The sequence below is a fragment of the Dipteris shenzhenensis genome, chromosome 8 (genome assembly GCF_047967505.1).
Source record: "Dipteris shenzhenensis isolate YYH24624 ecotype China chromosome 8, Dip_SZ_1.0, whole genome shotgun sequence".
NCBI lineage: Eukaryota > Viridiplantae > Streptophyta > Polypodiopsida > Gleicheniales > Dipteridaceae > Dipteris > Dipteris shenzhenensis.
The window spans coordinates 42,607,524-42,628,689 of NC_141603.1; the positions used below are offsets into that span (position 1 = coordinate 42,607,524).

Sequence of the window (21,166 nt, forward strand, 5' to 3'; positions counted from 1 at the left end):
CAGCTTGATTCCCTTTTCCAATGGAGTGGCCATAGGTTTACAGTTTCCCATCTTAAATTTCTGCAACAACCCCTTCGAATATTTTGTTTGTGACATAGAAATCCTCTCTTGGGTTTGCCAAAATTCAATGCCAAGACATTAGTGTAAGAGGCTCAAATCTGTCATGTCAAAAGTCGGACACAACACAGCGGACTGCATTGCTGCAATTTGCTGCAAATTATTGCCAGTGAGTATGATGTCATCGACATAAAGGCCAAGCATGAGCAAATCTGATTTTTATTGCAGAACATATAAATTTGGCTCTGTATGAGCATTGACAAAACCTTGTGATAGCAAGAGCTGATGTATCTTATGATACCATGCACGAGGTGCTTGCTTCAGCCCATACAAGAATTTCTTGAGCTTGCATACCTTGTGCTCTTTTCCCTGAATAGCAAACCTTTGGGGCTGATACACATAGACCTTCTCCTTGAAATCCCCATTGAGGAAGGTGGTCTTGACATCCATGTGGTACTCAAACCAACCATAAAACGAAGCAAGAGAGATGATAGAGCGAATGGTAGTCATCTTGGCCACCGGAGCAAAGGTCTCCTCATAATCTATGCCCTCTTCTTGTGCATACCCCTTGGCAACTAAATGGGCTTTGTACTTCTCAACTGTACCATCTACTCTTGTAGATTCATTTGGTGCCAACCACATTCTTGCCAATGGGCTCATCAACCAAGTCCCATGTAGCATTCTTTTGAATGGATCTAATCTCAACTTCCATGGCTTTCTGCCATGCCGAATTGCTCTGAGCATCCTCAAAGCGCTGAGGCTTAGTTTCAGCTTCCATCACTTGGGTCATGAGAGTAAAATTCACCTGCTTCTTAGCATTCTGAGTGTTGGCCCTTGTTCTCCCCAATATAGGCTGATCTTTAGCATTTGCAAGTGTCAACCTAGCCCATCTAGGAACTAAATTCTCAGCTATCCCATTGGGAATAACATCTGGATGTGCATCTGTAGTAACATCCTTTGCATGGCGCTGATTGTTAGAAATGGAGCATGAGCAAGAGCAAGTGAGCAAATGAGAGCAATGACCAGTAGTAATTTCATTCAGAGTTACATATAGTGGAATGCCCCTAAGTAGGTGGCTCCAGATCCATGATTATCTCCCTGATTGTCTCCATCAATAACACCCCCAAGTCCTCCATCAAACTGGCCACCAAGTCCCTAACTTATCTCAATCACACCTAGATGGGTGACACCTAACCGATGAGTCACCTGACACACCTACCATGGTGCTCACTAGCACTCACACCATGTCCTACACATGCACTAGCACACTGGCACACACACACCACATGACCATGTCCATAAGTGTGTCCCCTAAACATCAATTTATCCAACACCCCCTCTTAAATTGATGACCTTCAACCCTGGCAGTAGCCCTTCCTATCTCACTCCAGTTGCATTGGCAGTAGGCACATGTGGACGCCCTAGCTCCACCATGGCCTCACACCAAATCTGGTTACCTCAGTTTACAACAAGAGAGTCCACCTGGAATATGTGTCTTTGGGTATCGCCATAGGAAATATGACTCAAAGCAGGCAAACATGACTAACTAAAATGAAAATAACATATTATTTTAGGATGGACTATCCATGGCAGAGCACCTTATCGACTCAAACACACAACATAAAACTAGGTGGTAGGTTCAATGCTCCCCTGGATGAAATCCTCTTTGATAGAGGTCTTTGCAACACCTTTGTATTTCTTCAATGTTGGTGAAGTCATCCTTTTCTTCATAGTTTCCGAGAGCACAAGCATATCAATATTGATGTAGCTCCTTGCGTAACTCTTTTGCTCTTTGTCCTTCTCCACACTCTTTAATGCATCTTGTCCGTATTCAGAAGTTGCCAGTCCGATTGTTAGAAGAACCCATTCAAAAGTAGTAAAATGACCCCAATGATGTGTAATATTAGATATATCCTTGATAGTAGTTCCCACATATACAAGCGCAAAAGTAATTGGCATCATGCCACCGAGCATGTACTTCCCAACACCACCAAGTGTAATTGAGAGCAGATAATTCAAGATGTTGAAGGGTACAATTGGTACCAAATGGAGTAAAAGTACAAACTTGAATGCGGACCGCTAAATAGCGAGAGATACAACTTTAAACTGTGGGTAATCCTTCAGCTTTGCAGTCACTAGCGGCCTTCCAATCGTTTTGCCCACAAGAAATGCTGCAGTTGCTCCTAGTGTAGCTCCGATTGAATCTGCGAGGAACCCAATAGGTAGGCCGACCAAGTAGCCGCCCCCAATCGTAAGAATTGATGCCGGAACAGCCAACACAGTCAAAGGTATGTAGGCTAAGGTCAATGCAACAGGTCCCCATGGTCCAAGATCTTGATGAATCCTAATCAAAAATCCATTTGAAATTTTGTTAATCGGAAGAGTCAAACACGCGATCGCTATTGCCACCAGAAGAATGATGAGCAAGGCCATCCGGCATGCAATTCCGCAAGAAGCTACCATCTACGTACGTTGTTGCAAAACCTTTGAGACCCCACCGTCAGCAAAAAAAAAGTCTGCCGTATGTTTGCGCCCGTAATCCCTTCACTTTTGAGTGTCACCAGTCTGAAGTCTTCTTTGGCCTCACGAGATGATGAACCGACCCGAAGGCCAACATGGGGATCTTTCTCGTCAAACCTCCCGACAGCCTCCTTCGGCATACACATGCGGTTGGGCGCTTACGCTGAAAGTGGAACTTGAAGCTGCAATTGCTCTTCGGATTGCTCCAACAACTCCATGGATGAGAAAAGGAAGCTTGGTAGGGATGACCACGTGGCAACAAAGTCAAGCCTCAGTCAACCAGGCTCTGATACCATGTTAGAAATGGAGCATCAGCAAGAGCAAGTGAGCAAATGAGAGCAATGACCGGTAATAATTTCATTCATGAGTAGAGTTACATATAGTGGAATGCCCCTGAGTAGGTGGCTCCATATCCATGATTATCTCCCTAATTGTCTCCTTCAGTAACACCCCAAGTCCTCCATTAAACTGGCCACCAAGTCCCTAACTTATCTCAATCACACCTAGATGGGTGACACCTAAGTGATGAGTCACCTGATACACATACCATGGTGCTCACTAGCACTCTTTCTCACACCATGTCCTACACAAGCACTAGCACATTAGAGCACACTTTTTTTTTTGTGAGAAGAAATCTTTTATTGCTGTAAAATAATTACATTCATAGTTACTTCGAAAATGGAGTAACTATTACTCAACTAAAGATCTCAGTATAAGCTGTATACACATCCTGATCAATCAAACGAGTCTGAACACAATCATAGAATGATTGCTGCAGAGATCGTTTGAAAAAAAATAAAGGATGAAAAAAAGAGGTCACCAAAGACTCTATGATTTCTGTCCATCCATAAAGTCCATAGTGCCCAGTAGCGTACCCATATAAAAAGTAAATCAAAACCCTGTCTCGCTGGATGAAAACCAAACAACCAGAAAAGCCTGCCAAAGGTAACAATAGGAAATCTCGCTCGAAGCCTCTGTCGGATGAGAGCGATGAAGGCACTAGTATGTGGACAAAACCAAAAGATGTGAAGCACAGATTCAGTAGGGTGTAAGCATCTGTGACAAACAGCCGGAGCAATATGTATGTGTGCAAGTAGCTGGCCAGATGGAAAAATGCCAAACACTGACAATGCTTCCAAATAGTGGGCTGTCCCTCCCCATCTGCTGGCTGCAAATCTGAAACTTTTGAGAGAAAAACCCTCAACATGTGGCAACCCTACTGGAGTCTGAGAGGTAGAAGGAACATCAAGTGGAGAACCCAAATCAAACTGAATGATGTCTAGAGGTGTATCATCATATGGAGGCAACTCCTCACTAATGGGCTGCATGCTATCATGCTCTACAAACAAGACATCCCTGCTTATGATTACTTTCCTTGTGGCTGGATCATAAAGCCTAAAGCCTCAGCTTTCAGTAGTATACCCCACAAAGATGCATTTAATGATTTTATCATCAAGCTTGGGTTGATTCTTAGCTGTTACCGAAGCATATGCAACATACCCAAAGACTCTAAAATGATTCACCTCGGGCTTGTACCTATATCAACCAATGCTTGTGTAGGGCAGTGATTCTGAATATATGTGGTTGTAACAATGGCTTCACCCCAAAATGCTTTTGACACTCTCTTAAATTTCAGCATACAGCGTGTCATCTCCTTGAGATTCATGTTCTTCCTTTCTGCAATTGGATTATGCTAAAGTGTGTATGGCATTGTTTTGTGATGCTTTATCCCATGCTCTTTCAAATACCCTTCAAAAGCATGTGAAGTATACTCTCCTCCATTGTTTAAATTAAGTATTCCAATTCTAGAATTGGTTTGGATCTCAGCCAATGCTTTGAACTCCTTAAACCAATTGAACACCTCAGATTTTCTTTTCATGAGAAAGAGCCAAGTGAACTTGGAATAATCATCAATAAATGTGACAAAATACCGATACTTTCTATGGGTTGTGACATTCATTGGTCCACAAACATCACTATGCACAATCTGCAAGACCCTTTGTGCTCTTACTGACCCTGGACCATCCTTTTGGAACGGTAGGTGATGCAACTTTCTAAGAGCACAATCTTCACACACCTTTTGAGTAGGCTGCTGTAACTTTGGCAATCCTTTAACGATATTATGATTATGCAACTATGTTGAAATATGAAGCCAAAGTGAGTCTAAAATGAGTATTCTAGGTGGTCTAGGAGTGGTTTTATAGTCTAGTGAGTCCTAGACATTCCACGTGTCATATTGAGAGATATCCCATAGACATTGTGACTTTCTAGAGTCTAGTGGCACACTATATAGTGTTGTACTTGTCTATTGTCTAATATATCAGTCAACATCAAGCTATCAATACATTGTGAGTATTTTGGTTATTGCCTTGCACTTGTACTTCCCTTCCTTTCCATTTTGCCTTTCATTATGCTTTCCATATTTCCATTCCGTTCCTAGCTAGCTACCATGTCTCTTCATATGGTATCAGAGCCTTCCTTTCTAACCCTTCCCTTCCTCCTTGCTTCTCCATGAGATAGAGGGTGGCTGGAAAAAGAAGCTGCCCTCTCTTCTCTTGGAGGAGCTCCCCTTCCCTACTCCTCTCCATTGAAGGCTTCATCAACATTGGGATTCTCCTCCAACGTCGTCTTCTCCAACTTGAGCTTTTGCCACCTCTCTTACCTTTCCTTGGTGAGCTCTTCTCCTTCCTTCAGCTACAAAGACGTCCTGGAGTGGTGTTGTTTCTGTTGCTCTCTCTGTGAGCTGCAAACGGTGTGATGCTTCTATCTGGATCTGGAAGCAGAATCACGACTTTGTGTCTTCAAGAAAGTTGTAGAGGACCTTGAGTACTACAATTTTCGTTTTTACATCATTGCAATCTGAGTTTTCTATGAAAAGATATAGCTCCTGCAAAAAGTGACGAAAATTATTCATGCGTGCAGATTTTGTTCTTAAGTTCATGGGATGATAGTTTCCAGCCTACTGTCACTATCTTGATCTCCACTTTTCTGCTCCAGTTTGTGCCCACGAAGCTAAGCTGTAGCTGTCCACGCAGCTTCTCCTGTTGCCCACATAGCTATCCTCTCTGTCCGCCATCTAGCTGCCCACGCAGCTGCTCCTGTTGCTCACGCTTCTCCTATTGCCCACGAAGCTCTATCTTCTCGCCATTTGAGCTGCCACATTGCACACCTCATCCGCCTTCTATAACGGTGTGTAGACTCCACACTAATTTGCAGCAAGAAGATAAAGAAAAATGATCTTGATGTGAGGTACAGTTACTTCCCGGCTTCTCCAATTACTTCTCTGATTGCCCGTGATGCTAGGCCTGCACATTGAGTGACTCTACTAGTCATTGTGGTACCTTGGGCCTCTACATCGATTTTTAGGTGACTCTCCATCTTCTATCTTGAGAGTCATGCCATGACCGCTCCATGCAGCTACCCCATGGACTTCACAACACATATTTTGGGGCATCCATGCCTAGTGCTTCATCGACATCGACATCGTCATCGACTCACAGGAATGTGCGCACATGTGCAGTGGGCTACTTGGAGGACATCTCTTACTCCCAAGAGATCTATTTTTATTATTCCTACAACTTGATGTATTTTGGGATCCTCTGCCCTGGGTAGTCCCCCTAAAATGATATGTATTGAGTGTTTGGTTGTCATTGAGTCTAAAGGTCCTCTGCCTTGGATAGTTCTCCTAAAAAGATGTATTGGTTTTCCTATTTTGGTGTGTGGCTTTCTAACATGTCCTGTTATGAAGCCAAGGGGGGATGTACTTTGGGAGCCATGTATTGGTTTTGATAGGTTTAGAGGGGGATGTATTGTGGGAGCCATGTATTGGCTTTGATAGGTCTCGTTATCAAGCCTGGCCGAGTTCTAGGATGTTGGTGTATTCCTAGACCTATGAGCTGGTCATGTAGCTATGCTATAACGTGAGCCTCTGAGCATGTTGAGTCTCAAGCCATGAGAGTGCTTGGATCAACCTCTGAACACGCTCAGACTTTAGTCTCTGAGTTACATAGGGTGCATAGTTTAATGACCGTCATTGTCGTGTTCTGTTCTTGGTTCCATTCCAATAGTCCCTCACCTTAGACCGTCATTATCATGTTCTGTTCTTGGTTCCATTCCAGTAGTCTCTCACCTTGCCTTCATGGGGGGGTGTTGGAATATGAAGCCAAAGTGAGTCTAAAATGAGTGTTCTAGGTGGTCTAGGAGTGGTTTTATAGTCTAGTGAGTCCTAGACATGCCACGTGTCATATTGGGAGATATCCCATAGACATTGTGACTTTCTAGAGTCTAGTGGCACACTATATAGTGTTGTACTTGTCTATTGTCTAATATATCAGTCAACATCAAGCTATCAATACGTTGTGAGTATTTTGGTTATTTCCTTGTACTTGTACTTTCCTTCCTTTCCATTTTGCCTGTCATTATGCTTTCCATATTTCCATTCCGTTCCTAGCTAGCTACCATGTCTCTTCAAACTATGCCAAAGCTCTGTGATGTGCATGACCAAACCTGGCACGCCATAAATCACTTGGAGTAGCAGAATAGCATGCTGATTATAGGGCTTATCACCAAGCTTGTAAAGACCCATATTGGCCTCATAAAAACCTGTAGCCACATCTCATACCCTTTCTTTGGATCCTTTATCCTGCATTGATCATCCTAGAATTCCACAAGAGTGTGGTGATCATGAGCGATGGATGGAATGGAAACAAGATTTTTCCTCAAGTCAAGAACATACCAGACATCACGGATATACTTTTTCTTTCCTGAATTGAGAAGGATGGAAACATCTCCCACTCCTATGATGTCCTAAGTGGCATCATTAGCACAAGTAACCTGTGTGCCATGAACATGTTTGATTTCTTCAAACCACTCTTTCCTGTGAGTCATGTGCTTCGATGCACCACTATCTAGATACCAAGTATCTATGGCAGCAAATAAAGAATCATCAGATGAAGCAAGAGAAGCATCATGTGCCACTAAATCCCCCCCAGCACCAAAGCTGTCATGAAATGCAGTAAACACATAATCATTTCCCTCTTGTGCAAAGTTTGCATGAGATGGTGAAGCATTGGCATTTTCAGCTGGTGCCACATAATGACTACTTGTTCCTTGCCTCTTTTTCTCATTGGCAATCCCTTTCTGGCACTCTACAATGTAATGACCAGGCTTCTTGCAATAATTGCATCTGCCTTCCTCACCTTTGTACCTTTATCTGCATTCCCTGCATTTTTGTTTGCATTCCCCTCATTCCTGGGCTGATAAGCATGGCTGGTATTTTTCTGAAATTTACCCTTTCCATGAGTGGCAAGCAAGCCAACTAACTCCTCAAACTGAGTGGACCAACCCTGAGCATAATGGTCAAGGAAGTAACAAATGTATCATATGAGGGTGCCAGACTATTGAGGGTGATAGAGGCCAATTTATTGTCTTCTATATCCTCATCAATAGCTACGAGCTCATCCTGAATGTCAGTAATCTTTTTAATATGAGCTGAAATAGTTTGACCTTCCTGCATGGACAAGTCATTGAGCTTATTGTGCAAGGCAATGCTTCTTGCTTCATTCTTCACATTCCACATACTTTTCACTTTATCCCAAGATGCCTTTGAAGTCTTGCAAGACTTGATAGTGGACTTAATGTGTATCTTCACAGACAATGCAATCAAAGACAAAGCTTGGGCATCCCTTCGATCAAACCTCCTTTGATCTTCTGTGGGAGCGACATGGGTAGTGGCAGTAGAACCCTGAGTGGTAGTGGAAGATGCACTAGAGCTAGGTGCAGCAGGTCTAGTCTCATCCCCATTCACAATGTCCCATAAGCCCTTTCTAACCAAGATATTCCTGAGTGTAAACAACCACAAAGCATAGTTGGGTCCATTCAACTTATCTACCTCTGTCATGGTGCCAAAAATGTGCTTCTACCCGAAAAATGAGCCTGTATCTCAGCCAAACAATGGCTCACAATGCAATAGCAAACTCTTGCTCAATAGGCATCCAAAAGTGCATCAACTTACAGCCAACACTTGGCTTCAAAATGCACAACACGTGAGTAATGATTTGTCCGGTATCCAAAATTGCCTGAAAAAGTCCACGCGCGACGCAAAACGAATTCGCTCAGCAGCTGAGTTATGCAAAATCTTGCAACAAAATTGAAGCTCGAGATCATGCAAAGCTCATGGGAGCTCAAGACAGCCAAAAGAGAAGTCCGCCAGCAAGAACTAACTTCTTCTCCACGATAGAAGTGCAACAAGAGCATGCGGGAGAACGGGGAAGCAAGTGACAGGGCTGGAAGGACTAGCTCTGATACCACATGTAGGAACAAGAATGGAGAAGAGTTGTGAACACAAGAGAACAAGACGTGAACACAAGTGAACTCCAACTAAAATGTTCAACTAAATGAAGTACTAGTACTTGGTATATATAGTCCAAGTACTAGAGCACACAAAACTCTAAAATAGACTAAGAACTGATTTAGTAGGGATAACTCATCTTTCACTGATTGATGTAAGATCTAAGTCCTAATAAGCAAAGGTTGTACTTTTTATCTCTTTTCAAGCATAGAGAAATCTTGAACACGAAATATTCAATTTCAATGATGCACATGACCATCTCCTCAAGAAAATGGAAGAACATGACAAGTTGTTTGGTCCATGCAACATTGTTAGAAATGTACTGCAGACCCACTACCCTGGCTGCTTCCAAGTTAAGGATGAGGTGGAATGCAGGTGGACAATCCTCTCAAAGCTTCTGGTTCCTTTTTTCTGCACTAGACACTTACTAGGCTGTTATATCCACTTAGCTTATGTGGCTTATGCTACACCAGCCATCCTCCAAAATGCTCTACTATAGCAGTTTCTATCGTTTGCTGTTTTGCTCCCTTAACTTGGGGAATACGTTTCGTATGGAACTTATTGTAAAATCTTTATGATTAATACAAACTAAACTCTTTTATGCATTTTAAAAAAACATCATGCCACTTGGAGATTGCTATTGATAGCAATGTTGTTGAATACCATTGATATGCACTCCAATCATGACTCCTAATTCAGCTCGTCGTAAAAATGAAACGATGCTATAGTATCTCTAAGTTTTGCTCTGACCGCATTGATCACTCCTTGTGCATGATACTGCAATAAACCTTGGATCAGTGCACATATGGATGGGAATGAGAGATTTTGGGAGGTGTATATTATGCATATATGCAATGGACCATCTTGCACCTGCAAGGACTTCAGTAATCATGCATGACACACATGGCATATTTGTTCCATGCAAGTACATGTTCTTATTTACATTCTTTTCTTAGGGTAGAATAGGGACTATATGATTCATACTTTTTAACATGATTTTGTAGTATAGGCCAGGAAAATTGGAGAACTAGGTATTTTGTTTTGATCCTGTTTTGACTTGGCCTGTGCCTCCTTTTTTGAATTACATGAGATAAGATCACTTCTTCAAATACATGACCCACTTTTGTTGTATGTCAGTCATTGTTTGGGGTGACTTCCTTTGAGGTAACTCATACTATGAAATACTATTGTAGTGTAGGCTAGGATAAGTGTATACCTACAGACTTCGTTTTGGTTCAGATTTATTGGTATACCTTATTCTTCAATACATGATCCATACTTTCCATTATTTAATTACATCAACCATGATATTTGCAAAACTTCTCCTGTGAAGGAGGAGGTCTATGTGTAGCAACTCCAAGGATTTGAGATTATTGGACAAGAGCACAAGGTGTGTAGGCTTAAGACAACACTTTATGGGATCAAACAAGCACTACATGCATGGCATCACGAGATACATCAAGTTTTTCTGTCCAAGGGTTATATTAACAATCACACTGAGCCAAATCTTTATGTTCTACAAGAAAAACCAGATTTGATCATCCTAGTTCTCTACGTGGATTATATCATACTCACTGGTTATAGTGATCAGAAAATTCATGAAGTGCAATCCATGCTGACAAACATGTTTTGATATGGGTTTATTGCACTATTATTTGGGTATTGAGTTTTGACAAACCAAGGAAGGCATATGCATGTCACAGAAAAAATATACCAGGAGTCTCTTGCAAAAATTCAAGATGCAAAATAGAAAACCCATATCTATTCCACTTGAGAAAGTCCTTAGGCTCAAGAAACATGACACAACTGACAAGTTTGAGGTACACTCTATAGACATCTTGGTAGGAAACCTCTTTTATTTGTGCTCTATGAGACCTAACATTGCTGATCCTACAGGGTTGCTGAGTCAATTCATGCATTATCTCACAGTCGCACATTGGAATGTAGCCAAAAGGGGTCTTAGATATGTTCATGGTACTCTCACCTGTGATCTGAATTATGCCCAAGATTGTGGCATTGACCTTTATGGGTATATAGACTCTGATTTGTCAGGGGACATTTGATGACATACATTCCACTTCTGGCTATTTTTCTCATTGGGTTCAGCTTGCATTGCATGGCTTAGTAAGAAGCCATTGAAGCAGAATATAAGGCAGCAAATGCAGCCACCATGGAATGCATGTGGTTAAGGAATTTAATGCATGATGTGCATCATTCATAGCATAGTTGGCCAAATTAATTACTATTATAGTCAGAGTTGCATTGCCATTGCAAACAATCTTGTGTTCATGTTCGCACAAAGCACATTGAAAATCATCACTACATTTGGGGTTGTACTAAGAATGGATTCATTGACCTCATCTATTTTCCATCTAAGAACAATGTGGTGGACATCTTCACCGAAAGCCTTTCTACCAAATTTATATACCTTCAAGAAGGCTTGGGGATGAGAGATTACAAACATGTCAAGGGGGGTGGTAAGATGACATTGTTTTTATTTGTTAGCACTGCCCTGCAGGCAGTGCTCTCCTATACTTTTGACAAAAAGTGTCCCTCAGTTATTTTAGGCCACTTCGCCACCCCATACTCCTTTCAAATTTGAGTGATTCTCCTTTGTCTCTCAGACATTGGGAGTACAGGATCATGGCATAGTAGGAGCATATAGAGTCGGGAGGGATCTTACTAGAGAGCAGCCCCTCATTATCAGATTCAGAGATGCCCAGGCACGTCTAGCTGCCCTCAGGAGGAGAGGGACACTCAGAGACCACCCACAGATTTCCATGGACGAGGATCTGACTCAGATACAGGTTGAGAGCGCAAGGCGCTCATGCCTCAGAGAGATGCAGCCCGAGCTCAGGGCAAGTGGGCAGTGATCAGGGATGGCAGACTCATCACAGGCACCTTGAGGCGTGCTCCCACAGTGCTTAGAGATGGCAGACCAGCAGATATAGCCCCACCTCCACCTCCTGCTCCGACCGCTTGACAAGACAGGGCCCATGGGACACACCACCCGTCAGATAGTCTACGCATCGCTATATGGAAATGCAATGGTTCTTTTACAGCACAGCCAGGCAATCTACGGGGGGCATTCTTTGGGAGAGATATCATCTTTTTCACGGAGACACACGAGAGTCCAGAGAGACCTTTGCCACGAGTGACAGGGTATACATGGAGATCTGCTTTCAGGCAGCACACTCGGACATTTGGAGTGAGAGGATCTGGAGGAGTGGCCATTTTGTACAGAGAGCATCTCGATCGGATCATCACAGTGGAGAGAGCGGATTCACATGCCCGATTCTTGTGGGTACGCATCCGCAGCAGAGCCCCTCAGCGAGATCTTTTTATTGCAGTTTGCTACTTCCCCCCGGCGTAGTCGATCTATTCTTCCACTGGACCAGGATCTCTCAGTGGACATTGCAGATTTTTCACATCGCGGAGAAGTCTTTTAGGAGACTTCAACGCGAGGACCTCAGACAGACAGGCCCTCACTTATGACTTCATGGAGGATCCGGTCATACTCCCAGCATTTCACGATGATAGCCTCTGTCGGACTTCATCAGACTGCACAGTACAGCCCACAAATCAGGGACGTCAGTTACTGGAGCTCTTCACCTCGCACGGTATGGTCATTTATAACAGCTTGTCCAGGTGGCCACAGTCTTCCATGCCTACATTCTCTTCTGCTTCTGGGCGTGGTACTAGCGTGATCGACTACATCATAGGTCCCCCGACTCTAGTCCCTTCCATCCATAGCCTTACTGTTAGCCCCTTCATGCCCTCTGCCGACCATGCACTCATCCACTTTACTTTGACTCATGTCTCCCATGACCCACCCCCCCCTCGTTATCACGACCGCCAACCCTATTATGAGGTTCATTTCGACCACCAGTTCGATGATGTATATAGCCAGAACCTCAGCCGCCTACTCCGTCCTCATCTATTAGATGCTCTACCATCCACGTAGGACCGGTGGGAACTTGTACATACTTCACTCGTTTCTGCCGCTCACATGTCGTTCCCTGCCACATGTCATTCGTCTAGTCCCCCACCGGTTGGTCTTGTTCCTTGCAACGGTTGGTATGACGAGGAGTGTAAGGAATTCCGCAGGAAACTTCACCTTGAGACCAAGGAGAAGTCTCCCCTCCTTGCCGAAACCAAGAGAGACTACAAGCGGTTGGTTAGGCGCAAGAAACGTCAATTTCTAGCCCGGAATGAGGAGGAGCTGAGAAGCTTGCTTTTCAGCTGTGACTCCAAGGAATTCTAGAGAAAATTCCTCCGCATGAAGTCTCAGAACCCCCTCACAGATCCACGTGTCTGGTCTGCATATACTTCAGCTCTATACGATTTTTCAGATCAGCCAGCCATCGATTTATCCCATACCCCTAGGCCAGCTTCATCTAGTCTCTTCACACCAGAGAGTGTCCGTGCAGCAGTCCACCGATTGAAGAACGGGAGAGCTAAGGATCATGATGGATTGCAAGCGGAGTATGTACTCCATGGGATTGATGCCTTAGATTTTGTTCTTTCCCGTCTCTTCAATGAGTCTGTTTGTACAGGCCTACCACAGTCCTGGTTAGGCAATACCATAGTACCTATCCACAAGTCGGGGGACCCTATGGAGCCATCGAATTACAGGACCATCATGATTGGCCACGTTATGGCCAAGATCTATGCATCAGTTTTGGAAAGTCGTATAAATGACCATGCCGAGACGACAGGACTCAGAGCCAGAGGGCAGGCTGGATTTCGCAGGGATCATTCGATACTTGACCACATCCTCACACTCAGGGCACTGGTAGAGGAGGCGAAGTCACGAAGGCAACGGCTTTATTGTTGCTTCGTGGACTTCAGGAAGGCATTTGACACAGTTCCGCGATTCAGATTGTTTCAGAGGATTCGTCAGATGGGCTTCAGTGGAGAGATACAGTGGGCTATCATGGCTTTGTATGAGAGGGTCACTGGTCCTACTCTCTTTGGATTATATATTGATGAGCTAGAGATGTTTGTACAGATGACAGGCGGTGTGGGCTCTACTCTCTCAGGATCCTCCATTCCTATCCTCCTGTATGCAGACGATGTGGTTCTCATTTCCTCTACTGCTCAGGGCCTCCAGGCACATATTGAGGCACTCCACAGGTTTTGCTAGGACAGGGGGTTGACCGTAAACCTTGGCAAGACCAAGGTTATGGTTTTCAACACCTCTGATCGTATTTACAGCACGGATGAGTTTTGCTTCACTTATGACAGACAGCCCATTGAGCTTGTTAGAGAGTACACTTATTTGGGGGCAGTTTTCAGGGGACCGGTCTTCACCATGACATATGCAGCACGAGATAGGATTAGTAAAGGGTATGCGTCGTTGGCTCATCTTGAGCGTCAGTGTTTTCAGTCCCACTTTCAGCATTCCGATACGAAATCCTTGCTTTTTGACACATTGGTGAGACCAGCTGCGATGTATGCAGCTCCTTTCTGGGCAGGAGACCTCGGCGCTGCAGATTGGAGACGAGTAGAGAGGTTACAGATCATCATGTTCTCTCGGCTCATTAGGGCCAAGGCTACAGTTCCGCACGAGATCATGCTAGCAGAGTTTGGAGCTACTCCCCTTGCATTGGATGCAGCGTTTCAGTCGGTCATGTATCTGCACAGGGTTAGGGAGTTTGGAGACTCAGCAGCAGGCAGAGCTCGGTTGCCATGGTTAGCACTTGCATCTTCTATGGAGTTGGCACGATCTGGGGCCTGATACTGCTGGTACTTCAGACTCACTAGGTGGCTCACATCTCCTGGACTAGACATGGATAGACTGCCTCCCTTCCGATACAGCATGGATGCCCCTCATCTCGAGTTGACTCGCCACGAGCTTAGCCAGGTCACGAGAGCAGACTTGCTGCAGCTTCATACGTATCGCACTTGGATTTATCCCACGCAGCTTCCGACGAAGATGGCCACATATCGTGACCACTTCCTTCGGATCTCAGAGGATGGGTTTGTCATTCCACCAGGCTATACAGGTATCCACATGTCCCACTCATTGAGGATTGCCCTTGGCCAACTTAGAGTCTCTTCGCATCAGCTCGAGATAGAGGCTGGTAGGATGCGACGCATGGAGGATGGACGGCGACCAGGCCGAGAGACCAGGATCTGCCCTTGTTGCACCATGGGAGAGATGGAGTCAGAGGAGCACTTCATTTGCAGATGCCCGCTATATTATGAGCTCAGAGGTAGATTCCACTGTCTCTTCACGGATGGCTTTGGACCTCTCTCACGAGTGATGGACTACGAGGATCAGCATTGCCTAGCTCTTTATGTCAGGGAGGCCACTATGCTTCGAGGAGACTACCTCAGAGACCATCAGCATAGACCGGAGCGTGATAGAGCCCAGCCTGATAGAGCTCAGGCACACGCTATACCAGAGGACAGAGACCAGGAGGAGCATGAGGAGGTCAGAGCTCACACAGGACACATGCCTCCACCCTGTGGATGTACATATGAGATGGTTTGTAGACGCCGCAGGATCTTGTTACATAGGGGACGTACTCGCTGCTTCATCTCTAGACGATCTAGGATGATGGCAGCTTTTCGGAGGAGACTTACTCATGGAGATCTCACCCCACCAGCCGCTCACCTCACCTTTGCTCAGATTTGTACTCTCATAGCAGGAGGCAGAGTCGATGGACAGGATTTCTAGTATTATTTCGGTTCTCAGACTCGGTGACACCTGGACTTGTATCTTTGCATTGGCATATTGTACTCATCCCCCCATTTTGCACCCAGGGGCGGTTTTCTTGCATCTAGTTTACTTTGTATTTTGGCTCAGATTTGACATTATGTACTTTCACTTGCATTGTATTGCGTAGCACTTAGATGATATTCGACGATGCCTCTTCTTTGTGGCACGTTGATTTTGTGCTATATTGTATGTAGAGTTCTTGATGTCCCATGGGCCCATTTTGGCCTTTAGTGGACAATAATACACTTTCTTTCTTTCTTTCTGTCTCTCTCTCCCCCTCCCTCTTTCCTCCCCCTTCCCAAATTCAACTTGCCCCTCTTTCCCCCCCCTTCTGTCTCTCTCTTCCTCCCAAATCAACTCGTCCCTCTAAGGGCAGTGCTCACAACTCACGAGTACTTGTATTCGCTTGTTTATATACCCATAGGTTGCTATATCCTTATGGATAATTTGTGAAACCACGGTACTTTAGGTACACTAGGTACTCCTGAGACATTTTGAGATTAGTTTAGCCATACCATTGAGGGGAGAACCATAGGAACATATGCAACATATGCAATGGTATGGTTATGTAGGCTATTCCGATTTTAATTAGTCTAGGCTGATTTTAATTAGTCTAGTCTCTTTTATTTCCTCATACATGGATATGCAATTGAGGGGAGAATTGTAGGAACACATGCCATGGTATTGTTATGTAGGCTGATCTCATTTTATTTCCTCATATATGGGTTTCATATAACCCAAGTGTTGTGCTTTCATTTCTCACTACTCAATGGAGCTTTCTAGTTAAGTCAAAACTGTCTTGTTAAATACACTCTCATGTCTTGCTTTCCACTCCAAAAGGAGGACCCTATCGATCTAAATAAGAAGTGTTCTTCTTTTTCTTTTAGGTGCATTCTCTGGCAAAATAGTCCACAAATGCAGCGCTGGTCTAGTCATCCCAAAATCTCAATCCTCTACCTCAAAAGGGGTCTATCTTGATACTGAAGCAGAGTGTGGTCCTCATTGATATTAACATCTGAGAGACAAGACCCTAACATGTGGTACCCCGTCCATCCTTACTAGCTTTGCCATTGAAAAGAGCAATCTAGATAGTGGAGGTATCTCATTGATCACACCAAAAAGGGCTCCGATGGTCATTGGTAGGCGAATATAATGGTACAACAACAAAAAGTTATGGAGTTTGACAAGAATGGGAGTGATTCTCTTGTCATCCTCAACTGGATCAAAATCTAATTAAAAGGGAGTAAGAAAAATCTTTGTGGAGCTAAGGGCTAGAGCCTAGAAGACTAGCTGCCAAAACAAACGAGGTAAGCTCTGAGAAGTCAAAGACCACCTAGAAGAAACCCCTCTCTAAAATCCTAACATCCTGAATATGCACAAAAAGATCAGAGGGAAGGCGCTACCTACATCTAGTCTCTAGCTTGGATTTTGGAAGGATGAGACCCATGGATGCGTGCACGTGAGTGGTTGCACTCTCAACTTTGACATCCTTCTTGAGTTGCTGCAACGCCATCTGTGGATAAAAGACATGTTCTCCTAGCCAATGAGGTGAAAGAATGATTGGGTGAATAGGAAGCCATTCGCCAATTTGAAATGGAAGGTTGACTTGAAGCCTTTGAGTCGACAATCACCACTTGCAAGACCTCGAGGGAGAAACTAAGGAAAATCTAGAGGTAGGGGTTGGTGAGGGAGAGTGGAGTGAAGCATAGGATGTGGGAAGGTGGAGCGGGAGTGTAATTGAGGGAAGGTGAGGCACAGTGGAGTGGAGTGGAATGGTGGAGAGGGAGCAGAATGGTGGACAGCTTATCAAGGTTGTACAAGCCTCCTATATGGAGGCTGGGCACTGTACAACCTATGTGGACTACTAGTGAGGGACAGGAGGGAGTATGGAGTTACAGCCGTACGGTTAACGTGCGGAAGTCATATAGTCTGGGAAATGGGGGAATGAGGGCAAGGCAGGTTGAGGGTGAGAGCAAGTCAAGGCTGAGGGTAAGGCAGGGCGGGGGTGAGATCAAGTCAAGGCTGAGGACAAGGAAGGGGGCACGGGTAGAAGCAAGTGGGGGCAAGGAGCAGGGAGGGGTAACGACAAAGGTTCACGAAGAAGGTGCAAGGTGTTTGATTTTTCCAACTATCTACTTCCCTAACTCCATTCAATATATTTTGAGTCATTAAAGACTAGAACATACCACTACTCTAGCTATCATATTGGAGCTACGTGGGCATGAAATCGTTACGATGGAAGATATGTGATCTTTGCTAAATGTACAAGTTCCTCTAGCTAAATCAATGAAATAATTATAAATTATATCTCGCATTCTGACATACAAATGAAAATCAATGCGAATTAAGGTTTTCATCACAGATCCAATTTCAAATCAAGGAATGCCTGATGTAAGGAATAAATGTTTTGCAACCTGGATTACTGATTTACTTTCCGATGCAGAACCACATTGTTTTTATGATGCTTAGTTTGACCTCCAAATGTAAGCAAAGGGGACTCATACATATTCACTTGTTTCAGTGCATTAAAATTGCAAATTCAGGGGATGTCGTTGGAGAAATCGGAGTATTATGTTACAGGCCTCAACTTTTCACAGTTCGTACAAATAAACTTTCTCAACTATTGCGGATCAACAAAAATATGTTTGTGAACATTGTGCAAGACAACAAAATAGATGGGCAGATCATAATGGGCAATTTTTACAAGGTCAATCTTTTTCACAGAGCTTCCAGTGCAATGGTCCGGTTGCCTATTTCATGCCTTTCTATGATTACTTCTACTTCCAGAAATGATAGAATGTGGTTGTATTTACAATTTCACCATTGCATTTCCCTTCTTTTCCCAATAGTTTATATTTGATTTTGACAGTTTCTGAAAAACTCGAGTCACACATCTATCTTGAAGCTCTCAGGAGCGATTCAGTCCATGTTTGGAGAGGACTGGGGGGGCTTGAATGTAAGCCTCTGCTCTGCTGCCTCGAGGGGGCATTGTGAGCTTTTGAAACAACTTTTAATGCGGGGAAGGGACCCAAATGCTACAGATGACCTTGGTCGCACACCTTTGGTCTGTATATATCCACATTTTAAAACACATTGAGAACTAGTTTTGTACACTTTCAGTAATCTCGAATTTTGAAACTCTGCTGTATCTGTCAATGTACAAAATGCATTGACTTTTCCCCTGTCTATTTCTTGAGACAGTACATAGCAGCAGCAAACGGTTTTATAGAATGTGTGCAAGCTCTTTTGACTTATGGAGTAGATCCCAACATTCAAGGTATGTCCTCAACCATGGTTATATTCATAGGACACCTTGTGACTATTGAAATGTGCACGCTAGAAGCAATATAGTTTCATAGGTTCTTTTTCCTTTTTGTGACATCGAGATGATATAAAGTTCTTGAATATCTTTAGAATTGTACATAAAATCCTTTAATACCCTTCACATAGATCTTTGATGTCTAACCTTGATGTGATAACTCTCTCCTTTATTAAGATCTGGCACATGCATGCTTGCCTTGGTGTGCATGCGCGCGCACATATGTGTATGTGTGATGGTCATAATCAAAATTTGACCAACATTAAACTATCATAAAGAGGCATCCAATGTGACCTCAAACAAGTCTCATATTAAATAACCTTCACCCAATATAATAATATATCTTCAGCTTGTTGGGCAGGGTAGACATTAACCTGTATCCATCCAAGAACATACAATATGTTAGAACTTGTTGCAATCTCAAGACCACAATGATCTTAGTATTCATGTCACAATCAAGGTAAGAACTTATATAAAAGCATGATAACGATAACAATTATATGGATTCCATATATGTTACCGGTAGATTTTGCTGAAACATATATACAATATTGATGAAGCAAGTATTGGAGCAATGCATTCAATAAATCCAAGTTGGAAAAAGTGTTAGCTTATGCATCACTCCTTGGCGCATCCCGTTTTGGATGGTGGGTCTCCTTAACCTTCCATTGGACAGGTCTTTCTTTTTCCAATGGATTTTCCTCCCCTTACGCAAGGAGATCAGGCACTAATGTGGAAGCACCACTAGGTCGTGGAAGTTGTTGCAATCTTCCTCTCATCAACGAGGATTGTGACGTGTAACATTCTGGTCGTATTCCTCATCACCACTGGAGATAGCTGATATGCAATCAGGTTCATCCAAAAGTTTCAGGGGAACCCATTGATGTTGTCTTTCTCCAATATACTAGATGATAGGGATTGTAGAAAAATTGCTTTCTGGTCCCACTTTTGGTCTACTATGCTTGGCATCAAAGGGGGAATATGCATTTCAGTTTTATCCACCATTCTGACTCTTTTGGTAGGCCATGACATTATTATTCCGTTTAGAGTAGTGGATTATTCTATTGATTCATGGGCCAAGATTTTGTTTCTTAAATTTTATGCCTCCAACAATAGGGAGGAACAGATCCTTTTTTGAAGGAATTGCTCTCTTGGGCTCCTATTGCTGATTCTTGGATCCTTGGTGGTGACTTAAACATGATGGAGCTGCCCGCAGATAAAAAAGGGGGAAGGAAAGGTGGTCTTCACTCTCTCTCTCTCTCTCTCTCTCTCTCTCTTTTGGGGATGGATTGATTTTTCAATATCAGGATAGAGTGTTGGATTGATGATGCAACTTACGTTCTTGGCTCCTATTCTCTTGGTCAAATAGGAGATTCTTGATGCCGATCCTTGCACATATTGACAGATTCTATGCTGATGATTGGACTCTAGATAGAGGTGGCACAGTTTGTTTTTCACCACAGTTTGCAGAGTAGTTAGCAGTGGTGGTGGCCCACATTTTATTTGCAGGATTGTGTCTGCTCTCCTCCTATCTCGGCAGCAGCTCTTCTTCATACTGGTGAGTTTTATCTCTATGTTGCTAGGACCAGGAGACCTGATGTTCTTGGACAGGAGATTGCCACCTGCTCTCCTCCTATGTTGGCAGCAGCTCTTCTTTTCATGCTGGTGAGTTTTATCTCTATGTTGCTAGGACCAGGAGACCTGATGTCCTTAGACAGGAGATTGCCATCTGCCAACAGCTAGCAATCCTGCAGAAGGAAGATCAGAAAAGGCCATTAGATTCTTGGGTCCTTGAGTGCCTTGCCACAGCAAGGGCTCATCAGTTAGCTACTTCTGGAATGGAGGACTGAGTTCTCTTATCATGTATGTGATTCTTTTTGGATTCAGAGGGGGGGACAATCAATATACGTTTGTGGTCCTTGACATAGCGAGGGCGGGAAGGCTAGGGAGAAGGATAACCAGGGGGGAGGGGGAGGGGGTAGGTGTGCTAGACGAGGGGTACGTGCAGGTGTATGTGCAGGCTGTATGAGAGTCCATTACCATCGGCAGAGGCGAGGCTGAGAGAAGGGAGGGAAATATGTCTATGGAGAAGGGAGGTCAGGATGTCTATAAAGAGGGCGACCAGGAAGGGGACGGGAGAGGGAAGGCTAGGGGCAGAAGAGGGGCAGGTTGGGACAAGAAGGCGGAGAGCAGC

The 21,166-nt window shown here is 43.9% G+C and overlaps 1 protein-coding gene across 3 annotated transcripts in view; it reads left to right on the forward strand.

Annotated features, from left to right (window-relative positions):
* The window catches only part of LOC147899540 (potassium channel KAT3-like), a 96,137-nt gene that overhangs the window by 72,335 nt on the left and 2,636 nt on the right, over positions 1-21,166 (forward strand). For 2 of the 3 annotated variants that reach the window (XM_087378689.1, XM_087378691.1), the window contains exons 9-11: positions 18,175-18,360; positions 18,523-18,717; positions 18,855-18,930. In XM_087378689.1, coding sequence (XP_087234815.1) covers positions 18,175-18,360; positions 18,523-18,717; positions 18,855-18,930 — 457 coding nt within the window. The remainder of the gene's footprint in view (positions 1-18,174; positions 18,361-18,522; positions 18,718-18,854; positions 18,931-21,166) is intronic. The other variant, XM_087378690.1, reaches the window with a different exon arrangement.